General features: G+C 44.8%; 1 protein-coding gene across 2 annotated transcripts; it reads right to left on the bottom strand.

Annotated features, from left to right (window-relative positions):
• Positions 1 to 785: 785 nt before the first annotated feature.
• On the bottom strand, positions 786 to 25,176 carry nol4la (nucleolar protein 4-like a). 2 transcript variants are annotated; one of them, XM_086213343.1, is made up of 11 exons: positions 24,834 to 25,176; positions 16,777 to 16,932; positions 12,871 to 12,982; positions 11,917 to 12,026; positions 9,604 to 9,745; positions 8,606 to 8,901; positions 8,240 to 8,425; positions 7,566 to 7,754; positions 7,355 to 7,474; positions 7,040 to 7,229; positions 786 to 5,674 (listed from the first exon to the last, which is right to left on the bottom strand). In XM_086213343.1, exons 1-11 carry the CDS (start codon positions 25,173 to 25,175, stop codon positions 5,457 to 5,459), a joined length of 2,061 nt encoding a protein of 686 aa, XP_086069469.1. In that variant the 5' UTR covers position 25,176; the 3' UTR covers positions 786 to 5,456. The 2 variants fall into 2 exon arrangements, with proteins under 2 accessions (XP_086069469.1, XP_086069470.1); XM_086213344.1 differs by lacking the exon at positions 24,834 to 25,176 and adding an exon at positions 24,474 to 24,543.
• Between the last annotated feature and the right edge of the window lie 62 nt (positions 25,177 to 25,238).

Here is a 25,238-nt window from a genome sequence, read left to right as displayed (position 1 = left end):
TGTCCACTGAGACTTTAGAATGAACTGAAATGTCTTTGGGGGTCAAAGGTCACTGTCACCCCGCATGAATTTGTCACCTCTGAAATAACTTTCAAGAATTTCTCAAAATTTGCCACAAAAGTCAAGTGGGACTCAGGGATGAAGTGAAAAATATATCTCAAGAATGCCTTGCAGAAATGTCTTCAGATAAAGTAAAACCATCCATGACCTGAATAAATTTGGGGGTCAAAGGTCAAGGTCACTCTGACAAGCGCACGTTGCAGAAGTTTACAGCCGAGATGCAGTCTCTCCAGGTTTTAACTTTTAAGTGCAAATTTTTATGGGAGATTTTTTTTTGTTGTTGTTCTTGCTAACTTTGTACCATTTAAAGGAATTAAACAGACTTTAACTGATGAATTTGAATAAAAACAAGTAAAAAAAAATGAGGCGTTTGTGAAACTTTTCACCACTTTTCAGGTGTGTCCAAACATATTATCGGTTTTGCCTGTTGATTTATTGAAGGCAATTCTCACTGCAAACACCTTGCATGATGATTAATATGTAGTACATTCTGTCTACAGTTACTGTGCAGCACTGAATTGGGACACAGCATCAGCCTTACCATGAAATTGCCTTTAATATCCGTGTGTGTTCCTCTGCAACAGCGCTATCGACTCTACTTTCTGGAACACTGCTGCTCTCTTGTGGCCAAACACCTTCACTCATGTTCAGTAAAAATGTTCTTGCCTCTGCAGGCGGGAGGTGAAAAAAAAAGGCAACAGGAAGCAAGGTGTGACTTTGATAGCTCATCGCACTATTTTATTCAATTACTGACATCTCAGGAGAGGAGGAGAGCCTTTCAACTCTGCTGTTGGTAAACCACTGTTGTTGTTGTTGTTGCTGTTGTTGTTGTCATTTTTTCTTTTATTTCATAGCGTTGATGCAACACTGAAAAAGCGCTATTTCCAAACAAACACAGGTCCCTCATTAGTGATATGTAAGAGGCAGAAAGAATCTCACCTGGACAGTTTTGCATGAAACATACAAATGAAACAGGTTCAACCTTTTCTTTTGTCTTTTTGTAGTTTCACATATAATAATAAATATCCATACCTATAAACACTCCAAAAAAATCAAAATATTAAGTCACAGGTACTGGAAAAAGCTCCACTTTTAAATCACAATGATAAATGTACAAAACAATAGACATCTCATATAAATGTTAATGGTTTTTGTAAGAGATTTCTATCTCATTTCAGAAGAAATCAGCGGCAAAAACTAAACTCGGAGATTCAGTATTTCCTGAGGTTTATGGGTTCCCCTTAAAAGGCCAGGAGAGGGGAATGGCTTTTATGTTACCAAGGAGATATAACAACATGTCAAAGTGTACCTTTCAGGGTACCTGTTGGGTTAAGGACAAGAAGTTTCCCCCGACAACACAGCCAGGGTATTAAAATAATCTGAGCACTTACTGTAGTATAATAAATGTACCTACACGCCGCCGCTCTCCTTCTAGGCCACAATAGTATTTTAAAACAGCTGATCGTATTTATCCTTAATAAATATTTATTGGTCCACTTTGAGAAGTTGTGAAGCTCCCTTTTACTAACTTGCCAAATGCAGGAAGCCACCACAACACCCAGTCGACCACAACCAGTTGTCACGGCACACTCTGACCATGTGACCGAGTAGTCAAAGCAGTCGCGTCTGCACTTGATGCAATGACACAACAAAAGAAAGAACAAAAAAACGTTTCTGGGCAGATGAGTCGAGATCAAGGTTGTAGGTGCGGGAAAACAAAAATATCTTGAATAAAATGCAAAAAGAAATGTATTCTGAAAAACTGTACATGTAAACATCACACTTTCACTGAGTCCAAAACCAGAGGGGAAAATACAAAGCTTCACACAGGAATACAGTACAACCCCCTGCACAGAGCTACAGTCTCTTATCAGTGCAGGAGAGGCAACAATCGAAATCATATAAATAACAATAGAAGTAATACAGACCACCACCAAATGATAAGTTAAAACAGGCAAGGGCTTAAACCACTTTGATTTTTTTTAAACAGTGCTGTACCCACAGAAAAAGAAAGGTTTAAAACATCTTTTATCACTCTTTGTACAGCTATACAGTACATTTATCTGACCACTTTAGCAATCCACAAGCTACCAGGGCATTTTAATCAACACCAATAGATTACATTGTCCAGTCAATACAAAGAGAAAATCCATTGGGCATTATTTAAAAAAATAAATAAATAAAAATAGCATGACAACATGGCGTGTTGATCACAGTAACTCCAGCATACACCTAAAATGTTGCTCAGCATTGACAAATCAGCAAGCAAATGTTTGGGGTGGTTATGGGGGCGCGATCATTGAGAGGCTCTGCGGGAAGGTGTTGGCGACCGTAACGAATGAGACGAGGAAGACCGGACTCCCTTGCACATCTACCATTATCTGAACCCAGATGGACGTCGCACAATGATGAGTTCTGTGTGCTCTAGCTCGTGTCTACCTTAAAGCAGGTTCAGAGCTGCTTCTATGGAGGCCTGGAGTGGCAAAACTGACGCAGAGGGAAAAAAAAACAAACATACAGGGATTCTTTTTGTTGTTGTTGTTGTTGTTGTTGATGTTTTGTGGCCACAAGATATAACTTCTTTCCTCAATTTAATTAATTTATGGCCACAAAATATAATTCCAATTTTATTAAAAAATAAAAAATTAAATGTGTGGCCACAAGAAGCTATATCTCATGGCCACGAATTAATTAAATTCAGGGACAACATTATGTCTTGTGGCCTTAAAATTAAATTGAGTGAATAAATTACACATCATGATCTCAAAATGATTAAACTACGTAAACGGGTTATATCATGTGACTTAATAATATTGAGGGAACAAAATATCTTATGACCTCAAAATAACTCAATGGGGGGGTTATGTCTAGTAGCCAAGAACTGATTCAATTGATTCAATTGGGGGAACAAGTAATATCATGGCCTCAACTAAGCTGAGGGAACAAGTAGTGGCCCCCAAATAACTAAATTAAAGGAACAAGTTATATCTCAGAACCTCAAAATAATCATATTAAGGAAGCAAGTCTTCACTTGTAGCCATGAATTAAGTAAAATAAGAGAACAAGCGATATCTTGTAGCCACAAAAAAAAAAATCTCTCTACTAACATCTTTTTCTCTCTTAGGCGGCTCCAGGGTTCCAAGTTATACTGTCGCTGTTTTGACCGCAGCTGATGTTCCAGATGAGGTAAAGACACACTCACATATCACTGTGTTATGTTACCTTAATCCTGAGCTATAAAGTGCTTCCAAACTTGCAATAGATAATAGAATTTACACTTGCAATGTGAATGTAATGCAGCCCAATCCTGGCGTGGTAACAACATGTAAATCCAGCTCTGGACCGGCCTGTTGGTGGAGATGTGTGAGAGATAAATAGCGGACGGATCTGTGATAAATACAGAACTTTCTCTGTGTAAACTTTGAGACAAATCAATAAGGTGCAAGCCGTGTTGGCTGCTTGAAGAGTCATTGTTTGGAATGTGTCGACAGACTGAATTAAATCTTCACAGATACACAACAGAAAATCTTAACACTGGCATCAACCAAAAAAAAAAGAATAAAAACACCAAACACACACACACACACACACACACACACACACACACACATACATACATACACATGACTGTGTTTGTGCTGAGTGACTCACCATCTAAAGTGTGAGACTGTGCTCCAGATCTGGTTTGAGTACTCTGTGTGCCCTCAGATCACACACACACACACACACACACACACACACACACACACACACACACACACACACACACACACACACACACACGCACACACACACACACGCGCGCGCGCACAGCAACACACACCATCGCAGAAAGCTGGGAGAGTAAACTGTGATGCGTTTACATCTTTTTCAAAGATTGTCTCTTGCTTCAAACAGTGTGTATTTGATGTTGATGAAGAATTCAGAGATGAAGAGAGTAACAGCTGAGGTCAGAGGGGAAAAAGGGGACAGGGGAGTTTGTTTTGTCCGTGGCGAGCAAGTGAGCGAGCGAGTGAGCAGCCCACGCACTCGTCCAGTAAAGCCATATGGATGTTTAGGGTCGCCTCAAATAAGTCGCATTCATTTTGTCAGTAATGGATGCGCGTGAGCTCAGTGTGACCCTAGAAAAGCCGAGAATACTCACAGAACAATTCCTTCACAAAATCACTTTCAAGTTAGAAAATAAAAAACACGTGCAACATTAAGTCTCATTTTTCTGCCAGGTCCTGCTTACTGTTGTCACTACAGATGTCTGATCCCCACACATGAAAGTGCCTCGGTTATGAGGTTCGAGATAAAGATCAGTGTCCACAACAAACAACAACATTGACATTGGCTACAACGCTGCATGGGATATCATCTCTTTTTACAGCTCCACAAGTTTGGGACAGGAGAGGATGGTGGTGAAACACTCCCTTCTTAAAACACCTCAGCAAGTCTGACACATTACAGTAAGTACACCGTTACTGATTATCGTCAATATTGCACCTTTTTCCACTTTTCCAGTAGCGCTGGTTAAAAACCAGCAGTCTAAACAATATATTAATCTCCTCTTTTTTTTTTCCCTGACAGGTGTCTGTGACCTCAATTTGCATACCCAGGCTTCTTAAAAGCCTCTTTCCTTTTAAGTAATGAGAAATTGTCTGTGATAAATATATTCATAATAAAATAACAGAAAAAGTCAGGTCGGATGATGCCTACGAATCTGGAAACCACTCCAGCTGAATCGAGGTAAAGTTTTGACCATGAGACTTGACAGATTTCGGTCACAAATTCAAGTGGAAAATGTTATTTCCCTTTTTTTTTTTTTTTTTTTTGCGTATATGTAACTCAGCACATCCTACAGTAGCTGTTGAGGTCAACAGGTCAGTGGCAGGTGATTTAGCAGCGATTTATCTTCCAGAGACTAATGCACCAAATTTCCCAGCAAAAAAAGGAAACATTAAGAAATCGAGTGTCTGTCTGGAGCCAATCAAATAACGCCACTGTAGAGGATAGGGTACATCCAGTAATGACACCAATCCGATGTAGCTAATTTAACTCCTCTTGTACTTCGCTATGTTTAAATACACTATCAGATTATTTTACTCACATAGATCATCGCTTCCTGAGACGAATGGAGGTTGACGTGGTAAAATGAACCGACTGATGAATGGCTACAGATAACAGAGCACTCAGGTCAATGTGAACCAAATGCATAAATAAACATTTTTCAGCCTGTGATATGTTCTGGCCCTTCCAAATGTGTAACTGCGTGGGATTGAGTAAAGGTAGCGTACCTACAGGACCCACTGCAGAATCACTCATTGTGTATTGGTTTCCAAGTCCGGCCGATTATGTGTGACTGAGAGTGAGAGAGACGGACAGGCTAGGAGAGGATCTTGGCACGGTTTGGCTCAGTTCTGCTGCAGGATCAGATTTTCCAGCTCGTCTGCTGAGCGGAGCAGAAAGGCTGCGGACTCCCGGTAGCCTGCAATGAGCTGCCTCACCGCTGTGACCTCCGGAGGGCTGAGCTGGGCTGAAGCTCCCCCGCCGCCACCTCCCTGGCCGTGACTGTTGGAGCTGGAGGAGGAGGAGTTTGGACAGATGGACTTCATACTCAGATCTGTTGGACCTGCAGACAGAATCATGACACATAAAGAAAATGTTGTGTCAGGATGTGACCTTAATCTCAGAATTGTCATTGCACATTATGGATAAATTTTTAAAAAAAATGCTGACAAGGAAAGATTCTTCTTTTACTAACATTACTTTTATTATTGTTGGCCTTGGTTAGCACTGCTAAGGAGGGTATGTCTTCTGTCTGTCTGCTTGTCTTTCAGCAAGAGTCCACATAGCTGCACACAATACTGCAAAAAATCTGAACTGATTGATCAGTTTAGTGTCGTATCAAGCTCTGTGTGACAGCTGACGTTTGATAAAATGATCAGAGTCCTATAATCCATTAAATACACCTTCCTCGTCCCTGACTCCAATCTTTAAGATCAGATCAGGACATCCCTAAATAGAAGAGTGGGCCCCTCTGGCTTGTTTTTGTTCTGATGCATATTCACGGATGAAGATTTGGAGCAAAATAAACCGACCAAAAAATAAAAAAGCTACTATGGGTGGTTGGGTGTGTGCAGCATGGATGTCTACTTTCTAGAAAATATAGAGAGTGTGGGACAAAAAAAAGTACTGTGACAAAAGAAGTGTGTGTGTGTGTGTGTGTGTGTGTGTGTGTGTGTGTGTGTGTGTGTGTGTGTGTTTGTGTGTGAGACAGTGAAGCAGAGGTACAATCAATCAGCAATTAAAAGGCACCATGAGAGAGAGCTTTAAGTTAGAGTCAGACTCCTGGCAATTATCAGACTGTAATCAATAAAGCATAAATAAAGACAATTAACAAAAAAAGCATCCATTCTTGGTAGGCAGGTTGGTTTTGGACTGTTAATCTGTATTTTTTGGATGAGGGGCGAGGTGGATTGGTTCTCAAAAGGGATCGGGTAAGTGTGGGTTTGTAAACCCTGAACTACATATCACAACTAAATACTTCATACAACTAAATACTAGTGAGGTAGAATTTTTCTTCCACCCCCCTTCCATGGCAACATAATTTTGACCCGATGATGATTAGGATGCCAGAGGAAAGGTCAGGAGATCAAGAAAGAAATTAAATTTTCCAAGTTAGGTTCTGAGGCAGATGTCGAGATATAGTTTGGAAAGGACATGTCAGAATATCATTGAATTTCTGAACTAAAGTTTGAGATGTTTCAATGGTCAACAACAAACCAAATACCATCTCTCCAGCTGCACATCCAGAGATGATTATAGCCCATCGGACTCACTGGGTTATTATTTCTTCACAGCTATGTGTCACATTCTATAAATGTATTTTCAGTGCTGTAGGGACCTTCTATAGGGGAAGAGAAGATTCAGAATACCCAAAATATCGGTTTCCAGACGCATAATTTGGTTGATGGGCTCCTTTAAAGCGTCTCACCATTTGTTTGTACAGCAGCAGCGTTCTGCTGGTTGCTGCTGGTGGTCCCATATCCCCGTAGGTTATAATTGAGGCCTCCGTTGGTGTAGAGCTGGTCTTGGGCGAATGCCGCACTAGAAATGGAGAAGCCTGACGGGGCCACGGCAGCAGGATCTCTAGAGTTGGGCTTGTCAGCAGAGGTGGGTTCATCCTACAAAGAGTTTAATGTTAAATCTTTACAGTGCACAGTTGGACTTAAATGACGCATAACCATCCCAGCACACTCCCAAACCCCTGCAGGCCAGATTCACAAGCACCTCCTGCCAAGACATTTACCGTCGCTTGGTAGACATCAAGTCGCATCCTCTTGGCAGCATTTCGGGTTTCGCTCTCGCAGGCAGCAGCGAGGATGTTCTCAGCCATGGCAGAAGTGAGGTGAGGAGGTGTTGGTCGTATCTGGCAGCAAGGGCATTGTTGCATGTTAGGAATGTGAAACACGTCATATATATATTTGAAAGACAACATCACAGCCGAGGGCGCTGTGTACCTCAAAACCGCTTTTTTTCATGCGGCGACAGGATTTGAGGTAGGTGCGGATGCGCTTGCGTGAGCGCTCCTGGAACTCTGGGAACTGGCGGCTACACGACTCGATGATGGCCTGGATCTTCTCCTTGGGCTGTTTGGAGATGGGCACCATGCGGTCCAGATTCTCATCCACGAACAGACGCACAAACATCTGACAGAGACGGAGAGAGGGGGAGGGGAGAGAAGGGATGTAGAGCAGAAAAAAGGAGTGGGGGGTGTAGGGCAGCAAGAGAGACAGAGGGAGGGAGAGAGAGAGAGAGAGAGAGGGGTGTGAGAGTTGAAAACAAAAGAGAGGAGAGCGAAGGCAGGCGATGGGGGAGCACAAGAGGTAGAGTGGAAGAGGAGAGGATAAAGAGGGAGGGGGAGGTTATGAAAGGCAATGAAAATGGAGTCGTTGCTTCATACGCAGGACAATATTTCTTCACTGCAGTGATTTGTTTTGAGCTGGATGGAACTTTTCACAGGCAGAGTAGTTGCAACCTTGTTGTGTTAACTTTGTATATATATGTATGTGTGTATATATATCTATATATATATATATATGTGTACACATATTATGTGTTATAGGTAAAGTATATTAAGATTACATTTAATGAGATCTATAAAGCAACATTCTGTAATTAATTTGAGACTTACATTGAAGGCTTTAAGTCTCTCAGGGTCCATTCCCTCAGCATCATTGATCTTATCACTGTCATCATGGTCATCGTGATCGTCGTCATCGTCGTCAATGATCTGTGCCCGACTAGAGGTCAAGTCCTCGGCACTCATGCTCAGTTCAGTTTTCACAGAGTCATAACTTCCTGAGCTGTACGGAGGGGACTACAAACACACACACACACACACACACACACACACACACACAAACACACACACACACACACACACGCGCGCGCGCGCACACACACACACACACACACACACATCAATCACACATACAAACTCCTTCTCCTGTCAAGTAATAGTATTGTGTTGTTGAGGTTCTGATAGACCAGGTCCTACCTTGTTGGTGTACTCTGTTTTGATGGGGTACTTTCTGTTGGGGTCTGCGGGGTAAGAGTTTGGCGGTGAGCTCCCCACAGGCAGCAGTCTGTCGCTCAGATTGACTGGCTGATGATCCTCTGAGGGGGAGGACGAGGACAAGGTGGTGCTGAAGTCCAAGGGAGCGCTCAAACCATTCTCTGCCACCTCCCCATAAGCGGCCCCGCCATCTGGGGGGTTCCCACCCACCGCCAGCACCTCTGGGGAGGTCATGGCCGGCAGCCTGTTGGCACTGCTGCTCTCTGAGGAGTCGTCGTCTGGCGGAGGGGAAGGAACGGGAGGAGACGTAGACAGTGATGAGTTGTGAGCATGTTTGTTAGTGTTCATATTTAGTTTTGTCTTGTGGGGGGGCGGGGGGGGGGGCTTCCTGTCTTCTTGTGCTTTCTTATTGTTAAGGAGGTGAGTATTGGGGTCAACTGTCAAGATAAATAATAGTTTGTGTAGAAATCTATGGATTTAACACCAGAGATGGAAATGAGGATGAGGAGGGGGTTGGGGGGCTTCATGGTGCCTGAGAATGACAGGTTACTTTACTGTGATGCTTCCTTCATGTGTCGTGTGTGTCGTGTGTGTGTGTGTGTGTGTGTGTGTGTGTGTGTGTGTGTGTCTTTGGTGGAGGATTTCTCCCTTTCAACCATTTGTCCTAAATTCAATCTTTTTCACAGTGGCGCCTTGTGTAAGGGTTAACATCGGCCTTTGTCCTACTTCTCTAAGCCCTGGACCCTGAGAGAGCGGGGTGCACGCCGGATTGGGGCTGCACTGGTGTCCCACCCACTGTAAGAGTGGATTTATTTGGATTAGTCTGCTAAGAGCGAGGCAAGCTGTTTCCTACATAAAACCAATCCTCCGTATTCATATAATGAGTTTACTTAAAAATTCCACTCATCAATAACATTAAAGGAGCAAGTACAAATCAACAGTCATGCAGACGTCCATCATAGTTAGTAGAACAGTCTCACCGTCTTCTTCTTTGATGGCGGCATTTGGGTTCCCGACTCTCTCTCCATTAGGGGGACTCGGCTCAGGCACTGGGGGCGGCTCCACTGTGACCCATGTGGGCTCGGCGCTGTTCATGTCCTCGCTGCTCACCGAACTGTCATCCTGAAGGGAGACATTGTCGGGGGGGGGGGGGGGCGACGACGACTGTGAGACAACGAAAGAAGGCTGGACGAGCAGGCGGAGTGAATGTCTGAGTGTTGGGAGGGAGAAACTTTTGACAGCAACGTCTCTTTTATCCCTCCGGGAGAAGAATAAAGAGGTGGTGCTTGTGTCTCTTTCTTTCAGCTTGGACACTTTTCTAGCTTTAACCAAGTTTGACAGCCGAATGAAAAGGAAATACAGGAGCTTCCCTGTTAAGTAATATATTTCTTGGAGCGGTACTATTTTTAGCGAGAGACCCTAAACGCTTACTGTAGCGTAACACAAACATGAGTAAAGCATGGGGGGGGGGGGGCAAGGATTAGCAGAGGAGGCCACAGAATAATCTAAGAGAGTGTCCTGAGCTTTGTCTTCCCTCCTAACAGACAGCATCACATTTCTGACCAACGCTGAGCATCATGGCGTCACCCAGGCTGATTTACTTTGTGACCTGACCTGCGTGAATGATGTCATGTGTCAGCTGGCGTCTCATTCTGCATTTACAGAAGGGGAGAACCATGTGATGGAATCAGAGCAGAATTACATCCCATGCTACCCCCCCCCCCCCCCACACACACACACACACACAAATAGGCCTAAACTCCTGGGAATATGCATACGTCTCTTTGTAAGGGCCGACCAAAATGCTTAGTGACAGCTCTATTAGACAGCAAGTGAGCCATGTAGCATTAAAGAGAGAGAGAGAGAGAAGAGCAGGAGTGGGAGAGCATCTAATTACACCATTACTGAATAGTTAGAAATGTAGCATCATTAATGGTTTTGCTTGAGGACAATATATAACTGATAGAAGCCTTTTCTTTCAAAATGGAGCCCCAGCCTCCACTCAGATATTTGAAAAATAGAATAAGTGGCATTATGAATTCTCAGAATAATAATACATGTTCAGAAGACAGTTTTCATGGTTGGTTAACAGAAAAAAATCTGTAAAATGATTTTCCTACTTGGCCTCTCAGTATGGAATGTGCCGTTGTGATTTCCATCTTGTTTGTTCACTTCCTCGTTCAATAAAGTTAGAATAAATGAATCAGTTGTTGATTTGCAGCTTTTCTTCATCATTCATGATACTAAAGTGAACTGTTGTACGGTTGTCCGTTCTGTTTGGCTGACTGATATTTTACAGTCAAACTTTATCAGGAAAACAATTGCTAGTTGCAGCGATGTTTTGTGCTTTTTGTCTGACTGGGTCTATATTCCCAAACCATATATGCATAACAGAGTGTATGATATTTGCTCAGCTATGTGCCAGAGAGAAATGCATGGTGTGTTTGCACTGGAACGATTATCAAACTTCAGCAAAACAACGTGCAAGCAGTAGAGAAGTGACAGCTGCAACCCACTAGATACACATTTATGGATTTAGTCATGATCTGCGTTTGTCAACACAACATGTCTGCTGCATTTTAAACCAACTGCTGCTTCCAGTTGTCCTATGAAACGATGCAGATACACCGAACAAATCACTACAAGTCTCTACAAACCACCTTGGTGATGGTTGGTGATTAAATTATTGGCCTGCTCATTTGGCTCACAGATGCGACCGACAGTTGAAGCATTTGTTAATTTGTACTCACCCCCGAATCACAGTCTGGGTCATTGTTCCGGATAATCCCAATTATGCGTGAGTGAGGTCTACATTATCATCATCAAGTACCGCTCCCTGCACTTTAGTGTCAGCGGTTTCTGAGTGTTTCTGTCACAGCTCTGCGTGGGAGTGGTCTCACGCATGACGTCACGGAGGCTCTACTAATCCCTGTTTCACAGTGGGCTCCTCCTCCCAGCAGGGGTACCACGCTGCCTGTTTAATATTGAATTAAAAGTTGAGATCTTACTCTCCCACACAAAGCCTTTCTCTCTCTTTCTCTCCCCTCAGCCTTGAGGAGACTTGAAGGGAAATAACCAGAGGATTTGTGTAGTCGATAGAAATTCAATTACATTGAATCTTTAGTGCCAGATTTCCTGATTAATTGCTCACAACACCGTTGCGAATCACACACACACACACACACACACACACACACACACACACACACGCACGCACACACACACACACACGCACACACACACACACACACACTCATACACAAATCACTGCACATGTGAAGAGACACACTTACCCTCTCAGTAGCTGTCATGCACTGCAGTTTCATTTGTTTCAGGTAGGTGGCAGTAAGGGGCATGTTGTAGTCAATGAGGTCAGGGACCAGGGAGGTGGGTCTGTCATTTTCTGACAAATAAAAAAAGCACAAGAGTGACTTAAGATAAAAAGAAAATATCTATCAATACCGTGATGAGATGTGTCACAGAAAAAAAGCAGGTGAATAACATTATAACTGATAAACAGTCTGTCACATATTTCGTAACGTAAGAGTAGAACCCAAGTAGGAATAAGATACAACTCAAGTAATCAATGGATGAATTGGCAATTAATAACTTGAGAAATCCTTTCACGCAAAAAACGTCAAATGTCTGCTCCCGTCTCAGAAATCTGAGATGATGAGCATTTTTAACTGTCTCCTAACTGATAAAAATACATTTTTGCACCCCTTGTTCAAATATAAACAGCACAAGTTCTTCTCCAACACCTGAAGTCAAACAATGTGGCTGAGAGCTGTCTGCAGTCTCCGTAAGCGGCCACTAGAGGGACTCTGTGATCCTTTTACCCAGAGATGTGGTCCTCTTGAGTCTTTGTTACATCATGTTGCTGATGGATATACACATATGTTTTATTAATGAGGGCTTGATTCAAAAACTCTTCAAAGTACAAACACCTAAGATTGAATAACCTCACATTTAGAGTCTGAAGGGATAATGGACGAACCACTGATTCACAAAATGAACACAGCTTTCTCGTATGATAAAACAAAACAAAAATATCATACAAATCCCATGATGAAATTATTTCTCACAGCGATACAGTCGGTGGCGGCTGACTGACAGAGCATCTCAGCATGCATCTCAACATTGTAATTAAGTCTCCTCCATGTCAGTCTATCAAAAGATCTGAAATAGCAGATCAGTTAATGATGTCCCCAGAATGAGCGAGCCATCCACAGGTTATGTGCCATTACCTTTGAACTCTGCAGTGCTGGGGTTGATGTGCATCCTCTTCTGACACTCTCCACAGCTCATTAGGAACCGAGTCACCGCCTCTCTGGGCAGGAAGGCATAGGTCTCAGCTATCTGTGCCGGGGGAGTGAGCAGAGGAGAGTGTTACGGAAAAAAAAAAAAAAAAAAGGCAGCAAATACAGCTGAACTGGAAATGTGTGCAGGTGTGTTTTGCTGTGTGTTTCTGTGCATGTGTGAAAGTTTGGGGTCAGTGATCATGTGTTATCTCAGTGCGGCATGAGGAGGAATCCTCCCTCCGGGCGATATCTCTTGTGCCTTCAGATGGCCTATTTCCAGCTCCAGCCCTCCACATATTTCTGCTTTGACACCTTAAAACACAAGAGGTGCTCCTCATCCTCTCCTTCCTCCTCCCATTCTCAGGTGCAGCTGACTCATATCTACACCTTGCTGTCATGCTCGGACTCCCTCCTCTGTTTGTATCCAGTGCTATGCCACCCTCCCTTCCTCACCCCCTCTGGCGTTTCCCTGTAAAATGCGACCTTCACGAGACCATGGAGAGGCAGCAGGGGTGCCCACCCCCACCACTGCCACAGCTCCCCATCCACTTTGCCCTCCCCACCCCACCCCTCATGGCCCCTTGAGGCAGCTGAGAGGGAAAGGCCACCCAGAGGAGCGTGCACCTCCCAGAAGGCCACAGTGACAGTTCCATATTATGCCCTGCCCCAGTGATGCTGCCTCCTCAAAAGGGTACACTCTATGAGACGTGACAGGACCTCTCTACAGGGCAGGGGCACAAGGAGAAATTGGCTGTATTATTTTTTTCAATCCTCAGGGGGGAGAGAGGGAGGGAGGGAGAGAAGACAGGCAGTGTACCAAAGTCCCGCAAACCCCCAGACATGCTCTGATCACAGATGCATCCCCAAAGCAGCACACAAAGCCCCACATTTCATCCTGAGCCTCTCGGTTCAGGCTCCACATCGGACCAGCGACCACACCTCGGTTTGCAGCTTGTGTGCTGCCTTTGTTCCAACAATCATGTGATGCATTTGAGCACCAGAAGTACTTTATGTTCCTGGTAAAGGTGGGGTTGTGTTCCCTTGGTAACTCCTGGTGATAAAAAGATATGTTGCCAGTGCAAGGATGTACAGTATGGTGTCTTTTATCAAAAAAAGAATCTTGGTGCGTGAGGTTTTCCCATGCCTTTAGTCAGGGCTATTCCAAGTTTACTGCCAACGAAAGAATATTTGGCTTCATTCATGAAACATTCTTACACAATGTGAGGCTTTTTGCACCTCACTTTAGCGTTACAGGCATGAAGCAAAGCCTGAAGGGTTTTTGTAAGTCCTTACATTTACTATGTACCTCTTGCAGCACACAAGTCTTTGCCAGCGCAGGTGACTCCGGTTATAAAAGAGGTACGCAACGAATGTCAGGAGCAAGGCGATTGCTTCCTCTCTGTAAGGAGAAATTGAAGTTGAAAAAAAAAATCATATGGTGTGTAAGAGCAATTTTTTGGATAAGAATGTAGCATGAATGAGGCCCGTTGACCTACCTTGGCCTTCTGTTTTCACATCAAATATTTCTACTAGGATTTTTTCAACAACGTCTTGGCTGTCAAGCTGTGACAATTTTCACTCAAATGAAAAGGAGACTCTACTGCACAGTGAAATTTGCAAACCCCCTTTACTTCCTTTATTGGCTGCAATGTTTCAACCTTGAATGTCTCAAGTGGGAAGAGATCCATTTGAAAAAAAAAGCAGGCTACATACACAGACCAACCAGATCTCAGAACTATCCATCCATCCATTTTGTATTCCACTTATCTGTTGAGGGTGTTGGTAGGGGGCTGGAGCCTCTACCAGCTGACATTGGGTGAGAAGCGGGGTTCACCCTGGATGGGTTGCCAGTCTGTCGCAGGGCCATCAGGAGCAATTAGGGGTTCAGTAACTTGCTCAAGGACACTTCGACACAGTCACCGGGGGAAGTTAGGAGTGAACCAGCGACCCTTTGGTTGCTTAACGGCCATGCTACCTCTGAGCCATAGTGGCCTTATCTCAGAACTACATTTAAAAAAAAATTAACACTGTATAAAATGCAACAACTGTTAAAATTACAAGGCGACACTAAGGTTAAAAACACCAGTAGAAAATAGATCCTTTTTTAGTCGCGTATGTTTCAATATAATTAAGTTCTGATTGGGTCTAGGCACACTCAACAGTTAAAGTTTGAAAAAGAATGTAGCTTGGGAGGCGGCCTGGTGGTGCAGTGGTCAGCACTGTCGCCTCACAGCAAGAAGGTTCCGGGTTTGAGGTCCAGCACAAGCACGGGATCTTTCTATGTGGAGTCTGTATGTTCTCCCTGTTCCTGTGTGGGTTCTCTCTGGTACTCCAGCTTCCTCCCACAGTCCAAAGACATCAAGAGAGGACGAGGTTAATTGGATAGTCTAAATTGCCCGTAGGCGTGACTGTGAGTGGGAATGGTTGTCTGTCTATATGTGTTGGCCCTGTGATGGACTGGTGACCTGTCCAGGGTGAACCCTGCCTCTCGCCCAAAGGGTGCTGGGATAGGCTCCAGCCCCCCACCCCCCACCCTGCAACCCTTAACAGGATAAGCAGAAGAAAATGGATGGCTGGATGGATGGATGGGAGTCAAACTGGCCTCGAACACCTGTCTGCCTGTCTGGTAATTGTCATTTTTACTCATCACATGCCACCACCACAAACTGCAATCTCTAGAGGTTGTGGTCATTGAATGTATTTTTGTGTAATCACCTTGATATCTAAATCCTACCATCAGAAGAGGCCATTATACACAAGGCCGCTATGCTAACACAAGACTAGCTGGACGTATGGATGCGCACACAAAATCGCTCACAAAATCGCTCCCATTTAAAGAACTTCCACTTTACCTGGATGACGTTTCGAGCAACATGCTCTTTCTTGAAATGTCAAGCAGGTAAATTCAAAGTCTATTAATGTGGACGTGGAGCTATTTGCTAACATATTTTCTTATCTGGCACATATCCTATGTACACCTTCCTGGATGTGCATGTCATGTTTGTAGTTGTAACCCGAGACTCAAAAGCCACACTAACACATCTCTGAACATGTTCTTCACCACTGTGGTGCCTTCTTGGGATGAATGCTAAAATGCTAATTTGCTTACAGTCATCCCAAAGCAGGATATTACAAAGGTACAGTGATACATGTCTTATGTTAGCATGATAACATTTGCCAGCTACCACCAAACAGGAAGTATAACTGATGGCGAATGTGATGATGATTATCTGTATGTAATCCTAAACCAAAGAATTGGACAAGTATATGGCCTTTCAAAGACCAACACAAAGACGAGCACATTTGAGGGAACACTTTTTAGAGTACCTTACAGCACAGCAGTATTGTTGTTTCATACCTCCATTATTGAGTGTGTGTCTTAGCCACATTTCAAAGCAATTCATCCAGCAGTTGACATGTTTCACTGAAAAGCACAAGTGCTGACCTGTTGAAGGAGCTAAAGCAAAAGTCACTCTGAGCAACGTCAATATCTGCAAAAAAACAAAACAAAAAAACAACAAAAAAACCATGATGTGATATTTTTATGGTCTGCATTTCCATGCTGCTAAACCTGTTTTGGAGCATAGTGTCAGAGATACTATTGTTCAAAGCATTCGCTAATTTCAGTGTTTAGACAATCACTCCTTTCCTCTACCAGGTTTTTTTTGTTTTTGTTTTTTAAATTCAGTACCAATGTGGGGTTGGATGAGCATTATTCCCCTTTGTTGCGTTGATGCTCTTCACACCGGTAACAAGAGAAGTGCCAGTGGTGACAGAATGAATACGAACGCTGCTCATATTGACACAAAACAAAGAGCAGCACCATTGAAATACCTGGCTGGAAAAACTCACCGCTTTATAGGTCTTCTTTTGGCCTGCATGTTTGGGTGCTCGTCCCGGGTCAGCACCCATCTCCACGTGCATGGCATAGATGATGTCAAAGAAGTCTTCGACCACAGCTACACGCTTCAGGGAGGAGTTGTCCTGGGCGGAATTCCCATCTGAACACTGAAACACAGATAGACATGGAAGTTTAATCTAGTGTCCCGTCTCTGCTTTACACAGGTGAAGATGCGTATCTCTGACACTATGGCTGCGGATGACGAGTCCTGCAGCTATGTGACGTGAGCAGGATGAATCTTTAAGGCGCTTGAGTCCATCTGGTTGTCTTGTCTTCACCAGCACTACACGAACAGACAGCTTTTAGATTTATTCCAGGTTGAGAGGCCGGCGAGCGTAACCTCTTCTCTGCAACGTTTAAAAATAACAACACTGACACTGTACAAGACCAACAGTCCCTCCTACCACCACCTCTGGCAGCTATCCTGCCTCCCGTTCCGCTGACCCTGTCGCCATAGAAACTACCACTGATTTCTCTCGGGCAGGTGTGCTGGGCAAAGGGTCATGTGACAAACCATAGAAGTGGGATCGCCAGGACAACGGCTTCCATCCACAGCACCACATGGGGCTTTCCTTCCCCAGCTTTCTACCTCCATGGTTTTCTCAAAGTAACTCCTTCATAGCCTCATTCCCTCCGTACAAACACTCCGCCTTTTCCACCAGATGTTATCGCTGCTTTTCTGATATTTTAACATGAAGTGGCCCAGCCAGCATAAAATGGAACAAATGCATTTGGCCATTTAATTTGTTTTTTTTTTGACACCTCATCCAAACAGATATGAGACAGGCACTGACATTTTCTGGAGATTGAGTTCTAGGTGTGGAGTGATCTTTTCTTGTCTGAGTGAGAGGAGGGTCCCGAGTTCAAAAAGTTGTCCCCTGGCATTGAGGAACCACACTTTCCCTCCCCTCCCTCCTTGACATTTCTGCGCTGTTCCCGGGATCTGACATTTCATTTTCTCATTTTGCTCCGACTGCATCCTCTCTCCTACCTCCGTCTCTTCATCCACTACCTCCATCCCGTCTTTCTCTCCCCCCCTCTCCCCAGCCCTCCCCCTTCTTCTTCTCTCTCCTTGCTCCTGCTCTCCCAAGTGCGAGGTAATGATCGTTGCCATGGCAACTAAAACCAGCTCACAGAGCGGGTTTGTTTTAATCCGGCCCTCTCTCTCTCTCTGTCTCTCCCTCTCTCTCTAGCTACTCTCCCCTGTCAGCATGGGCTACATGTAATGATAATAAATGAAATAATAGTGATCCTCCACCTCATCATCACAGCTGTAATCTATCGAGGTATCATCATCATTCCCCTGGTGACATCACCACCACCGCTGCTGCTGCTGCTGCTGCCGCCGCTGCCGCTGCTGCTGCTGCTGCTGCTCGGGACAATGGTGTCAGGTCCATTCACACTGGATTTAGATAATCTCATACAACTGTGGGGTGTGCATTGCACCCACACCACTGCTGCATCCTCCACTGAATTCAACCAAAATATTGATGGATGGATCCAGCACTGGATCCTGAGCTTTGAGCGCGTTCACTGCTTGTGGAACAGCAAAAAACACAAATAAACTGTAACCCAGACTAGGGGATTGTGCTATAGTCCAGCATCTAAATCCAGTATTTACAATATTCTTGTGTACAACTGTAAATCAAGTAAGAAAATTCAACCCAGACGGGGTGTTTTTTCATCAGCAACCACATCAGTCCTCCTACATGAAGGCCTTCTTGGGCCCCCTGCACGGTTGCCAAATAAGCCCTTTAGTTTCTAAACACGAGTCAATAGAGAGTTAAACATTCACCTCTCAACACAACGTGCATTGATAGTGTGTGTTTGTGTGCGCTCTGTGTGTTCAGGTACAGTACATGTCTAGCGGGCAGAGCTCGTAGCTGAAGCCTCTCAGAGGAAAACAGCTGTTGAATGGTGCTGTAGATATTTGGTCTCATCAGCAGCATGCCGTTTTAAAGAGCAAAGGAGACATGTCAGCATCCCTAATCGGCAACAACACATCATGAGCACAGCACTGCAACACTCTTCTTCCTACCCTCGCTCCTTTTCTCCTTCTCTCTTTCTTTCTAATCCCGTAGGACTTTGCTCTCCCCAGCCACTGTACAACCAGCCCCCATCCCCGGCGTGCGCTCCCTGTCCCGCAACAAACCGCTCTGTTGCTAGGAGACTGGAGGGGTTGAGTCTGCTGCCCCCACCCCCCGCTGGCAGACACACACACACACACACACACACACACACACACACACACACACACACACACACACACACTGTAGCAGAGTCGCTGATGGGGAGAGAGGAGCAGTCCTGCACACAGGCAGGTCAGGAGGAGGAGGTAGGGGGGTTCACGGGAAGCAGCTGGGTCACAAAGACAGGCCGGCAGAGATAGAGGAGATGCATCAGACGAGAAATTAGCTCCACCGGGGGAACACATAAACACTGGTGTGACAAAAAGACATCAAACATTCAGTGCTGAACTTAACTTTTAAAGTCAAACAAAGCTGAAACATGTGGAATCTGCATTTTATTTTGTAAAGCGAGGGCTCAATAAGTAGCTTACATCGTGCGGCAGTGATGTGTGCCGGGCTGAGCAACTTTCTGTGTGTGTGTGTGTGTGTGTGTGTGTGTGCATGCGCGCACGTACGTACGTGCGTGTGTGTGTGTATTAAAGCTAGCTGATATAGGATTTTTGGGGATGAAACTAATATTGAAATTGGTATCCTTTTATTTTTTTCTCCCACAAAAACTGTAGCAGGAAGCTGGTTTTTACAGTAGGTAAATAAATGTATCACTCCTCTACTGGACAAGCATTCAAAACATTTATTTCTAGACTTCAATTTGCTGATCATTTATCACCTGACATACATGGATACCAATATATCTGAGCTAATATAGGTCAGTGTGTGTGCGTGTGTGTATATGTGTGTGTGTGTGTGTGTGTGTGTGTGTGTGTGTGTGTGTGTGTGTGTGTGTGTGCGCGCAGCCAGAAAGGAGGAAGTAAAGACGGCTGTGTCAACAGTACTCATGACTCAGATTATCTCACTGCAGATGTGACAACAGGTCATCTTTTAAAGCTGCATCTCCCCTCTGTAAATCTATCAACCTGCTAATGGACATGTAAATGGGACAACCCTTGCATCTTCTGTTCTTCTTTGTGTGTGTGTGTGTGTGTGTGTGTGTGTGTGTGTGTGTGTGTGTGTGTGTGTGTGTGTGTGTGTGTGTGTGCGTGTGTGTGTGTTTGTGTGTGTGCGTGTGCACCAAGAGGTAGAAGATTAAGGTGCATAAGACAGAAAAAAGGCATAAAAGAGACATTATTGCCCCGATCCTTTTTTTTTTACAACCCCCTTCAATTTCTTGGGCCCGCCATCTTTTCACCATCATCCTCTCCTTTCTACTTCAATTCATAAAGCCCCGTCATTAAATCCACATTAGGTGGACCGAGCTCTAACCCTCTGTCCAACGTCTGTGTGTTTCTCTCTCTGCTGCCCCCATGATGAACACTATTTGATAGAGTGTGTGACATTCCCAATATCCCACCAAGCCGGAGACACAGACAGTCCCACCGGACTGGAGACCGGCACTGTTGACGTTCCAGTCTCTGAGTCAAAATGGTATGTAAATGACTCGCACATACATCAGCAATACACAGAGTCCATTTCGCCATTTTTCGAGCTATTATCACACTGTCCCAGTTCGTTAAATGTTGGCCTTGGAAAGGTATTAAAAATGACAGTAGCGCAGTGGTAGGAGGATTATTGCCATCTTAAAGACTGTGTGTGTGTGTCTGTGTATGTGCATTTGTGTGTGTGTGTGTGTGTGTGTGTGTGTGTGTGTGTGTGTGTGTGTGTGTGTGTGTGTGTGTGTGTGTGTGTGTGTGTGTGTGTGTGTAGCTGAACTCAGACTATCTCCCACACAGGGGGGAGGCCCCCAGGCCAGTTAAAAATGGTGTTAATTTCTCCTCCTATGGGAAAGCAAAGAACGGTCTCTCCATGGCAACAGAGAGGGTGCTGAAGGGAGGAAACATGGAGCATGCTATCAGCGACCCCCTCTTTGTACAAGCAAACGTACATGCACAAAGTACCACATATATCCAGCCTGTATTTCACCAGCCAATTACAGTAAGAAGAGTAACATGTGAAATGACCAAACAATGGACTCATTTCTGTTTCAATCTCAGTTTAGGTTCGATTTAACAAAGAGGTGCCTCCAACCCTCGGCCAGACACATTTACACCTTCGCACACTCCCAAACTAATGAAACCCAACCCACGGGTGAGTTCGGACATTAGAAAGCTTTCGTGACGTAAGAATAACCAGGTGATTCTGGTTGAGGCTGAGGAACATTTGCTGTTTTGAACCCATGAGAGTGAACACATGTGTCCCTCTAACAAGTGCTGCCAGAGAGGGATGAAACAAAAACACCGGACAAAAGCACTGCACATTCAAAATGAAAAAAAAAAATAGCATTAATGCAAATGTTGTTGAATAATAGGGCCAGTATTCTTTTGACTCTGTGGCCCCTCCACAAAAGAAGGGCTCTCAGGGGAAATGTGGCCTAATTAATCAGATAATAATTATGATGTTCCTCCTCCTGTCTGATGCTGAGGTGCAAACATTTAGGGTTCCTTCCTTCTTAAGATGGATTATAAGCATCTTACTTCCACCTGTGAAGGGGAGAGTGATGTCCCAACAAAGGCCTTTATTTTCTAAATTGATTAAATTTGTTATCCTGAAAACTGTTTCATTGACTCCTGTCCTGTCACTAGAATGAATGGGACCTCAGGGTATGCAGCTAACTAGTATTTTTATTATAAAATTAATCACCAATTTTTGGGATTAAAATATCAGAAATTACCAACAAATATCCGAATTCATTTCCCAAAGCTGATAAAGTTGGTGTCTTCAGTTGTAATATTTTGTCCCATTAGTAGTCCGAACCCACAGATACTAAAGTTACCACCATATTTGACAAAAAAAAGAAAGAAAATTCCCTCATTTGAGAAAGTGAAACCAGGAAATATTTGATATTTCTGAATAGAAGTTATAACCAATATTGTCAGTTTATTTTGTGTCTAATTGACAGATTTTTCTCAACTCTGAAACATATTTGTAGCCTGTCTGATGTGCTCAACCATCCCAAAATAAGGCCCTCGTCCTTTAAGTTGTTTTTGAACTGATTTGCATTTTGGCTAGAAGAGCATGTCCACCAAAACCTGCTTACGAGACATGAACAGAGATATTTACAGATTTCAGTTGGCATGGCAACAAAAAGCAACAGCTCACAATATTTCAAAAATTTCAGTACAATGCTTATGTGCTGTAAAGGGAAATGCACAGTTCTTCTGAGACTGGCTGCACCCTGCTTTCATGGTGTGCAATTCTGTAGTGCATCTCCGTGTCTGTTTCTGGTCCTATCCCCCTCCTCCTCTGTAGCATCCTCTAATCAGGACATAATGAGAGCTAAACGAGGTTGCATCTCCACACTGAGGGCTGCTGGGAGAGTTCGGAGTTGTGCAAAAAAAGAGGGCGAGACAACACGGGCACAGAGGACAGCGATGGACAGAAAACACTGATGACATTGAGTCAGTGCATTGCTGTTCTCTCCTACTGTGCCCTGCCTTTCTGTCCCGTCACACACTGAAGCCGCCTTGTATATGCTTCCTCGACACATAGAAGAGACCTTCTCTGTCTGCACATCAGCCACCATCCGTCCCTGCCCCCACCCAGCCTCTCGTCATTTAGCCCCATGCCTGCCCCCATACAGAAACTTGGCACACTCTGGGAGCAGCTGCAGCGGGGCTTCCAATGCTCCGGCTCCAGAGACACGCCCCCGGCCCTGCAGCCGTACAACGAGGCGATGACCATTGTGTGTACATGTTAGTACGTCTGCTCGTGTGTGCGTCAGTTTTCCACTGGCCCAGGACATCCTATTTATAAAGCTAACAAATGCAAGCAGAATATTACAAAAAAGGATTCTTACACACTAACAGTCATATGCATTTGTGGATTTGTTGCTTCTGACTCATCATTAGGAGCAGCTTGTGTTAGCTAATGTTTTGTTTGTTGTTTAATTTTCCCAAGTGGAGCTGAGTCAGGGGGAGGTTTCCCCCTGCCTTACAATATTAGCTACAAAGTGTGTGCACTGCTCCCAAATAAACAGCACGATTCAACATGAGTTTCTCTCTCAAATGGACCTTACAAAGAAATCTGGCTGACCCGAAGAATGTCATATTGATAAATGCATCAGAGAGAAGAATTTATATCAGAGGAAAGTCACCTAGCAAGATCATCAACAACACTTTTTCAGGCACCATCTGCACCTGCAGAGAGAGATCACACCTGCCCTCCTGCCTGGAGGGAAACATAATATTGAGTGGAGATTAGAGGAGTTTTGTAAAGGCAGTTGGCCTACATCTAAATTGTACATTCACACAGGTGTAGCACCTGTGGAGGGATCAGCGCTATTCAACCAAAATCAAAGGATTCAATCAGGATTTAATCTGTGCCAATATCTACTCTGGTTTGTTAAGAGAATGTGTTTGTGAGGTCTGGAGAGACTGTCCCAGCAGGGCGGGTGGGGGGAGATTATTCCCTGAAGGCGCTTATTTAAAATGGTGGTTGTCTCTTTACTGGCACAGCGGGCCCAAGCACCATACAGAGATGTGGTCGCGCGCGCGCGCACACACACACACACACACACACACACACACACACACACACAAACGGTCACACAAAGAAAGCCGGGGCACTGCTGACAGTTCATCATGTTCATCTTGGCAAATTTTTTTTTTTTTAATTAAAATGCGTGCTTTTGCCCCTCGCAGGACTATAACATCCCGATGTGCAGTTTGGTGACCCGAGCGAAGACATCGCTGCATCCCATCATACAGAGACATGTAGAAGTGAAGTCTGGCCACTAACTGAGGGCGTATGTCGCGATCAGTCCCGAGCAGACCCTTTTGTTTCCGCCACAGCCCCTCACGTGGTCAGCAATTACGCACAGCTTCCCTTCATCAAATGTGCTACTCAATTGTAAAATGTTTCTTTAAAGTCTTAAATTGGCTTTTATGGTTTAGAGGGGAATATAGCTACACAATGAAATGCGGCAGAAGCAGATCCTGGACTACACAGGTGTTGCCAGAGCAACGAGTGCCTGCGAGCCGAGCCGCATCCTTCCCAGGACAATGAAAAGTGGGGTGCAAACACTCCGACTGGCTGTATATTCTCTGATATAGTCAGACATTGGGGAAACACATATCTGCTCTGTCAAACGACGACACGCATGTTGCAACCGCACGGACACGATGCGTGTGGCGCGGGTTTAGATGGGACACCGAGGGCGCGTGTCGTCTGATGAATCGCGGTCAATCAGCCCCGCCGAGCCTCGCAGCAGCAGGTGAATCTGACATCTTCCAAGTTAATAGCCTGCACTCCCCGAGGAGGCACGCCGGAGGACCCTGACATACCCGAACCACCAGCGTGCCATTGCATCCACACACGCGCGCGAGCACATACATGCACACGCGTGCGCGCACGCACACACACACATCGTCGCCACACTGGGGTACACGAGACCTGAACAGCACGGTTCTAACAAAATGTTGTCCAGTCAATTCTGCCGTGGTCTCCCTCCCGCTGACAGGACCCACCTCACTGTCGACATGCATAACATGCCTCGGCTACCTTTCACCATCGCGATTGCCAGGAGGCACCGGCGTTGCTATGGCAGCAAGGGATGAGAGTAGGGCTGTTCTAGTTGGGATGTGGACAAAGTGAAGCTTTATATGAGAGGATGAGGACGAGCCGGGACGACTACACATTACAAGTTGTCATTTTATTCGTGCGACGGGTGCGTGTGTGCAGCCTGATATAATGACAACTTAAAGGCGGTAACGGGACATCTCATGCGCGTGTACATACACGCTCTCTCTCTCTCTCTCTCTCACACACACACACACACACACACACACACACACACACACACACACACACACACACACACACTTTACCGTTGACTTGACCGGGACATATAGCACGGGTTTCCCTGGAGCTCCTTTCTTGTTGTGCTCTCCTAGGACGTTGGTCCCGACCTGGAATCCTTTAGACTTCACCCAAAATTTGAATTTGGCGTTGATGTGGCTGTTGTCGACATAAACGCCATCCGACTCGTCGTTCTGCAACAGTGTCTGCATGATTTTGTTATATTTTCGCCGGGTGACGGTCTTTGTTTTACCGGAGTCTCCATAAGTCCGGAGACACCAGTCCTGAAATTCACTGAACATCTCCGCCTCCAACACGACCGGACTTCGGCTCCTTTTGGGCGCATCCACGCACGCCTTTTTCGTTGCCATCGCTCCCCCTCTCCCTCTCTCTCTCTCTCTCTCCCCTCTTCTCTCTCTCTCTCTTCTTCTCTC

This window comes from Aulostomus chinensis, chromosome 9 (genome assembly GCF_037954235.1).
Source record: "Aulostomus chinensis isolate RoL2024-O1b breed Wild chromosome 9, RoL_Achi_v1.0, whole genome shotgun sequence".
Taxonomy (NCBI): domain Eukaryota; kingdom Metazoa; phylum Chordata; class Actinopteri; order Syngnathiformes; family Aulostomidae; genus Aulostomus; species Aulostomus chinensis.
The sequence above is the reverse complement of the archived record's forward strand: the minus strand, read 5'-3'. Positions and strand labels throughout refer to the sequence as shown.

Excerpts from the sequence above, each read along its gene's own strand:
- nol4la (XM_086213343.1), bottom strand. The coding sequence starts at position 25,175 with ATGGCAACGAAAAAGGCGTGCGTGGATGCGCCCAAAAGGAGCCGAAGT. Across the intron at positions 9,746-11,916 it reads GCATGACAGCTACTGAGAGG|GATGACAGTTCGGTGAGCAG; the intron begins GTAAGTGTGTCT and ends GTCTCCCTTCAG. Across the intron at positions 7,755-8,239 it reads AGAGACTTAAAGCCTTCAAT|ATGTTTGTGCGTCTGTTCGT; the intron begins GTAAGTCTCAAA and ends CGTCTCTGTCAG.